We start from the raw sequence: 8,147 nt of genomic DNA, 5'->3' as shown, positions 1-8,147 counted from the left end.
TGTGTGTGTATGCGTCTGTGAGTGCATAAGTATGTGTTTGTGTGTGTGTGTGTATGTGTGTGTGTGTGTGTATGCGTCTGTGAGTGCATAAGTATGTGTTTGTGTGTGTGTGTGTGTGCGTCTGTGAGTGCATAAGTATGTGTTTGTGCGTGAGTGTGTGTGTGTGTGTGTGTGAGTGCATGAGTGTGTGTGTGTGCGCGTGAGTGTGTGTGTGTGTGTGCGTGCGTGCGTGCGTGTGTGAGTGAGCGCGAGTGTGTGCGTAAGAGTGTGTGTGTGTGTGAGCGTGTGTGTGTGAGCGTGAGTGTGAGCGTGTGTGTGTGTGTGAGCGTGTGTGTGTGTGAGCGTGTGTGTGTGAGCGTGAGTGTGAGCGTGTGTGTGTGTGTGAGCGTGTGTGAGCATGTGTGTGTGAGCGTGTGTGTGTGAGCGTGTGTGTGTGAGCGTGAGTGTGAGCGTGTGTGTGTGTGTGAGCGTGTGTGAGCATGTGTGTGTGAGCGTGTGTGTGTGAGCGTGTGTGTGTGAGCGTGAGTGTGTGAGTGAGTGAGTGTGTGTGTGCGTGCGTAAGAGTGTGTGTGTGTGAGCGTGTGTGTGTGAGCGTGAGTGTGTGAGTGAGTGAGTGTGTGTGTGCGTGCGTAAGAGTGTGTGTGTGTGAGCGTGTGTGTGTGAGCGTGAGTGTGTGAGTGTGTGAGCATGTGTGTGTGAGCGTGAGTGAGTGAGTGTGTGTGTGTGTGCGTGCGTGCGCGTGAGTGTGTGTGTGAGCGTGTGTTTTATCTCTCCCTCCTCCTCAGAGTTCAGACAAACAAGCGGCTCATTGTGTCTTTCTACCGCACACCTCAAATTTGTTCAACCAATTTTCAGCAAATAAGGTTGTTACACACCGTTAGTTTAATCAGAGTCTGAGCATGCCAGGGTATTTTTAGCGCCGCGAGCTAAACGACAAACACGCGTGAGCATTATATATGACAGATTATATGAAAAACGCTCACGGTGAGATTGTTTCCACATAAAGAGGATTGTGAAAGCAGCGCTGTGAATGTTTGGCATGTCAGCGCGTTATGAGAGTTATTAGACGCTCGCTGAATTTCACAACGCAGACACTTTCCACACCGCGAGTGTGTGTGTGTGTGAGATGAGACTAAAGGGAAAGAAGTGAAGTTGGCTCTGAGATGAGCAGAGAAGAGCTCACACACGGTCTGAAACACATTAACTTCAACTCAGTTTCAACATATTTTCCTCATGCTGTAAAGATCCTGCTGCACATCGTTAATGAGCAAATCCTTTCACATCAGCACTTAACAGCGATTTCAGCTGCAAATTCAATGGAAAATGTTCGGATTCTCAGTAAATTGTATTGAATTGAATTGAAAATTTCACGATTTCATTTATCCAAGAGATGCTTCTTATTGTCTCTTTTTTCGTTAATGAGCAAATCCTTTCACATCAGCACTTAACAGCGATTTCAGCTGCAAATTCAATGGAAAATGTTCGGATTCTCAGTAAATTGTATTGAATTGAATTGAAAATGTCACGATTTCATTTATCCAAGAGATGCTTCTTATTGTCTCTTTTTGTTTGGAACTAAATTAATATAAACCAACAAACTGATAATGAATGAATTAGTCTTACGTCTAATTTTGTTGTTCTCAAGTGCAAATAAAACAGTACTGCTCGCTGATAAACACACTAATATATCTTGCACAGTATAAATGCAGCTGACACAGTTCTACTGTTGCATACGAGAGCAAGCGAACGAGAGAGAGAGAGAGAGAGAGAGAGAGGGAGAGAGAGCTGTACGGGGGTCTGGGGTATCGTATAGCTCCTGCCTCTTATTCAAACAGTCTCTCAGACTGAGCGTCTCTCGTCTTTGACCCTTCAGCCCACCAAAAACAAACAGCATCAGCTCCACAGCTGGGAGTAATTCACTCGCCATCACCTCAATTAATTCAGCCATTTCACAGGAATTTGTGGCCTTGAACAATAAAGAGCCGTATGAAGCCACTGCTCAAGAGCAATTAGCTGGAAAATTTGACCGTCGGATTGAAGGACTGAGCTTTGATAATGCCTGTGTTACACTGTTCGCCGCATGCCCTGAAATACAGCATAATTTTTCAATCACCAAGAACACCCTAGCAACCGCACAGGAACCTAGAAACCAACAAGAAGACACTTGAGACTGCAGAGCAACAGCTCCTCTATCTATCTATCTACCCATCCAACCAACTATCCATATATCAATCCATCTATACAACTATACGACCATCCATCCATCCATCTATCTAGCTATCTATCTATCTATCTATCTGTCGTTCTATCTATCGTTCCATCGTTCTATCTATCTATCTATCTATCTATCTATCTATCTATCTATCTATCTATCTATCTATCTATCTATCTATCTATCTATCTATCTATCTATCTATCGTTCGTTCATTCTTTCTACACCGCTGACTGGACGAGACATCTGTCAATCAACATATACAGAGAAGAACAGCAGAGTCCTGGTAGATAGTTCTGAGATGGTATTAAAGTAGCTCAGTTTAAATGTATTGTATGAATTGCCCTTACTCTGCAATAAAAAATACGGGGTGTCTATTTAGATTTTGTTAAAAGTGGCCGTAAAACATCAGCTCCAGTGGCGCAGATGGATAAGCGCTTGACCTTTTCAAATCTCGTATTAGCAATGGATTCTATTTACACTAAGTGAAAATAGCAGCATTTTTTAGCAATATGCTGTTTACACTAAGTGCAAATACCTATTTACACTGTTAAAATAGCAGGATACTCTACTATCAAGTATACTATTTGTTGCAAATAGTGGCAATTATCTGCATCAGTATTGTAGTACATTATAAAACAGTATGCAATAATAACGTATTGAGTGTAAATTATAATTTTAATTATTAAATGGATGCCACCTTATTGGTACAATAAAGCCCTCCCTACACCTACCTGATACTTTATTTTCAACTTTTTGATTTTTTTCCTTAATTTTTATTGAAAATAAATGCCTTTACGATGTGATACGAGATTTGAAAAGGGAGAAAAAAAAGTTCAGCAAAAGGCGGGATCGAACCCGGGTCGATCGCGTCAAAATGCCAACGACTAGCACTTATCCATCTGCGCCACTGGAGCTGATGTGCTACAGCCACTTTTAACTAAATCTAAATAGACACTCCGTATTTTTTGATTGACAGATGTCTCGTCCAGTCAGCGATGAGTAATCCCAAACCAATGGCGCTGTCTCAAACTATACCTACCTCTTCCGGTTTGTCTGAATTGTCGTTGTGTTTTGTGACATGTTATTTTGTTTTCGAATTTTTCATTGTGTTTTCTGACTTGTTATAATGTTTTTTGAATTGTTGTTGTGCTTTCTGAATTGTTATTTTGTTTTTTAGACTTGCATTTGCATTTGTAATTTGTTCTTTTGTTTTCAGAATTGTGATTTGCTTTGCACTTCTCGGCCACCGTAATCTATCTATCTATCTATCTATCCATTTATTCAAGTAACCATCCAACCAACTATCTATCCAACTATCCGTCTATATATCCAACTACTCATCTGTCTATCCAACTATCCATCCATCATCTCTATCCAATTACTCATCCATCCATCCAAATACCATTTATCCATCTATCCATCTACCCAATTAACCATCTTTTTATTCAACAACCCATCTACCTATCCATGTATCTATCTATCTATTCAACTATCCATCTATCAATCTATTCAACTACCCGTCTATCTATCCATCTAACTACCCATCTATCTATTCAACTAACCATCTATCTATTTATTCAACTATCTATCTATCTATTCAACTATCCATTTATCCATCCATCGATCCATATATCTCTCCATCTATTCAACTACCCATCTATCTATCCAACTACCTATCTATCTATTCATCTACCCATCTATCCATCCAACTACCCATCTATCCATCCAAATACCTATCTATCTATTTATCCAACTATCTATCTATTCAACTATCCTTTTATCCATCCATATATCTCTCCATCTATTCAACTATCCATCTTGACCCTCAAATTTCACACCATTTTAAATGATCAGACAATATTTTGACAAGCCAGCATAAAACTGGCCCAATGTCATTCTAAACACAAGATTCAACAAAAACTAAAGCGCTCTGGATGCTAAAAGAGTCTCATAGTTTTAGTTTGAGAGCGGCGCTACGGTCGGATGTATCTGGACAGTGTTGTATTTAACACAGGGTGCTCAAACTCAGATAACACTACACACAGGCGCCGTCACAGACAACAGACCAACCAAACGCTGCCAAACTGTGCTCTGAATCCAAGAGGAAATACCACACACACACACACACACACACACACACACACGCTCAGAAATTCCCTCCAGACACTCTCGACCAGGGAAACTAATATTTCATTATTCTGTCATTTTAAGTGTCACATCTTCAAGAAGATGGAATCTGCTGGAGGACTGTAAATAATCACTCATATGACTATAATGAATGAGACGATGAAGAATATTTCACATGAAGATTAAAACCAGATTCAAACCGTTTTGACTCATGCAGATCCAACCAATGATGCTTTTCAAACACAACCTCATGCCTTCAGAACAAACTGAACTCTACAGAAGGGAACCAAGTGATGTTTTCAGAAGAAAGCTGAATTTTTCATCCACCTGCATGTATCTTTTTTTTATTAATTTTTTTATTTGACCTCAAATCCAACTTCATTAATCTTTCAAAAGTGCCACTAGTGGAAGCAGACAGAATGCAGAAATACAGCCATTGGTCAGTCACACAGAAAGCCCCGCCCCCAAATGCACCCCATTGGTTGAGTTCAAAGTTGTCATATCGGGCCGCTAAAGCAGACAGATCACTGTTTCAAAAGCATCACAGTTTCACTCTTTAGTGCAAGTAAACCAAGATAACGATGATTTCATACTCACAGAATCAGACTGCTGAGGTTTCCAGCGTTTGGGCCCAAATCCGGGATCGACTCGAACTCGTTGTTACTCAGTTTTCTGTGAACGTAAAACCAAACGGTCACACATGTAGATTTCATCCGTGACATCTGAGGGGAAAATAAAACACAACCCAAAAAAAGCACACTCACATTTCGCTGAGCTGCGGCAGGCTGGCGAGCAGCGCTTCAGGAAACGTGCGTAACTTGTTACGGCTCAGATCCCTGCAAAGAACAACACAGCCATCAACATGCAGTTTCTGAAGAGAATCTGTCACACGACTGAATCCTGGAGAACAAGAGGAGAAAATAAACTAGAAATACACTAAAAATGCCATACAAACTCATGCTATGATACGATCATTTAAACACAGTTAGAAACCCAATTGGTCAAACCCAAATAATAAACACAACACACTACTTTTGCAACCATTTTATAAAACACTCTTAAAAATAAAGGTTGGAAAAGGGAAGACATAGACATTCTATGACATAGAAGATCCATTTTTGGTTTCTCAACTACCCATCCATCTACCCATCCAACTATCCATCCAATTATCTATCCATCTACCCATCCATCTACCCATCCAATTATCTATCCATCTACCTATCCAACTATCCATCCAATTATCTACCCATCCATCTACCCATCCAATTATCTATCCAACTACCCATCCAATTATCTATCCATCTACCCATCCAATTATCTATCCATCTACCTATCCAACTATCCATCCAACTATCTATCTATCCATCTACCCATCCATCTACCCATCCAATTATCTATCCAACTATCTATCCATCCATCTATCCATCTACCCATCCAATTATTTATCCAACTATCTATCCATCTACCTATCCAACTATCCATCCAATTATCTATCCATCTACCTATCCAACTATCCATCCAATTATCTATCCAACCATCTATCCATCTACCCATCCAATTATCTATCCATCTATCCATCCATCTACCCATCCATCTACCTATCCATCTACCCATCCAATTATCTATCCAACTATCCATCTATCTATCCATCTACCTATCCAACTATCCATCCATCTACCCACCCAACTATCCATCCAATTATCTATCCATCTACCCATCCATCTACCTATCCATCTACCCATCCATCATCCATCTAACTATCTATCCATCTACCTTTCTATTAGGGGTGCAATGGTTTTCGGTAAAAAATCAAACCGTACAGTTTTCTACACACGGTTCGGTATACACTAGAACCGCAGTTCAACTTGCGAGCGCAGTGAGAAGATCTGTGTGGTCGCTCATCTGAAGCGCGTGCGTCTCAGAACGAGCGCATTTATGAAGCTTTCTGTGAAGTATTGTGTTTAAATGGACAAATTCACACAAAAATTGTGTCAAAATGCCCGTCTGGGTAAGTATCCTATAGCAGACATAGCCGGCTGAACGTACTGTATCAGTGCACTGGATCAGTGCATTCTCTTAAAGTGACAGCACTTTGTTAATATTAATCAAACAGCAACAACACGGAAATCACTCACTGCTCTTGATTGAATAGCTTTTGCAACTTTAATAAAGATTAATCTTTAATTTATACAGTCAAACATGCAATGCTGTTTTACATTTCATTACTTTATTCAATTTCTGTAAAACTGAAAATCACTGTTTATTTTATTTGTATCTTTATTGTATTTATTTGTGCTGTTGCTTGTAGTTAGATTATTCTTATTTTCTTTATTTTTATTTGACAGTATAGTTTTTGCCTGAACATAGCACATACCAAACTGTACCGAAACCGTGACTCTAAAACCGTGATATGAACCGGACCGCGAGTAAGTTGAACAGTTCCACCCCTACTATCTACCCATCCATCTATCTATCTATCTTCCCATCTATCTATTCAACTATCTATCCATCTTACCGATCCAACTACCCACAAATAATCTTTCAGCGAACAGTTCTTAAATAACCATTTTTTCTTTAATGATATAAAGAATCTTTTTGCAATATAGAGGAAGGGTTTATGGATGCTAAAAATATTTTGAATAATGCTGGTATAAGCACGCGGTTGACGGTAGCCATTGACCTCCATAGTATTTTTTCCATACTACGGAAATCAGTGGCTACCGTCAACTGTTCATTTACCAACATTCTTCAAAATATCTTCTTTTGTGTTCAGCAGAAACTCTTACAGGTTTGGTAACTCTTACAACTTGAGGCTGAGCAAATGATGACAAAATTTACATTTTGGATGAACTACCCCTTTCACGGATGCCAATGAAGAACCTTTATTTTTAAGTGTCTATTATGTTGATTTGGGATTTTATTCAAATACATCCATAAACACCACCATAAACATCCAATCCACAAACATCCATCCAGGATTGAGCAAAACCTCTGTTAGACTGATTCAAACCACTGAGACGATTCACAGGAATCGTTTGTTTGAGAGTCTACAGACTCTCAGAGATCAGGTCAAGCGTAGTTTGGAGAGTTTCAGGCCGTGTTGTTGTTTCGGGAATCAGTCAGCTGAAGGTTTTGAAGCTGCCAGACGCCTCCACGGCTCTCGACCCCCATCTGGACTCCATCAGCTCAAACAGCGAACGGCCGCGGGGAAAGCAACGACTGCTAATCTATTCGCAATGCAGGGAAAGTGAGCACCGCCTTTGATTTCCAACAGCAAATCATGTCCGTTTGTGGAGTTTCTGGCTCCGGACGAGCGTTTTACTGGAATCTCTCAGCATACTCTCTGTCCACTGCATACAACAACATCACCAGCCTTCGTTTCTGGTGCATTTTTGTGCTTTTTAGCATCAGTTTAAGCGCCAAACTGCTATTTTATTCCTTTAAACCAAAACACGGTTTAATTACTCCACTGAAGATGTAAACATGAAGCCGAACGGAACAGGATTTCTGTGTAAAATCAGATTAATTTACACAGAAATAGTTCTGCTGGTGACTCACGAATGAAGCTCGTCATGATTTCACTCCACAGATGTTTTAAACTCACTGGACTCGTCACATTCAACACGAAGTGCTTCACAGAGATAAACCTGACGTTCCCTCACACACAAACACATTGAGATATAACACTCTCTCTGTTATGATAAGACAGACGCTTCAGACTCGTGTTCAGCTTATTAACACTCCAGTTTATCACACTTCACGTGTTCTCAGTGTCGCTCCACTATCTGCCGTATCCAGACACACA

General features: G+C 40.3%; 1 protein-coding gene across 1 annotated transcript in view; it reads right to left on the bottom strand.

Moving 5' to 3' along the window:
• lrig3 (leucine-rich repeats and immunoglobulin-like domains 3) overlaps positions 1–7,513 on the bottom strand; it is a 32,649-nt gene extending 25,136 nt beyond the window's left edge. Inside the window, exons 1-3 of the mRNA XM_016254676.1 lie at positions 7,439–7,513; positions 5,107–5,267; positions 4,940–5,014 (exon numbers count right to left, since the gene is read on the bottom strand). Of these exons, the coding sequence (XP_016110162.1) occupies positions 4,940–5,014; positions 5,107–5,267; positions 7,439–7,513 (311 nt within the window). The remainder of the gene's footprint in view (positions 1–4,939; positions 5,015–5,106; positions 5,268–7,438) is intronic.
• Positions 7,514–8,147: the final 634 nt, after the last annotated feature.

Source organism: Sinocyclocheilus grahami, unplaced genomic scaffold (genome assembly GCF_001515645.1).
Source record: "Sinocyclocheilus grahami isolate Dianchi unplaced genomic scaffold, SAMN03320097.WGS_v1.1 scaffold1275.1, whole genome shotgun sequence".
Lineage (NCBI taxonomy): Eukaryota > Metazoa > Chordata > Actinopteri > Cypriniformes > Cyprinidae > Sinocyclocheilus > Sinocyclocheilus grahami.
The sequence above is the reverse complement of the archived record's forward strand: the minus strand, read 5'-3'. Positions and strand labels throughout refer to the sequence as shown.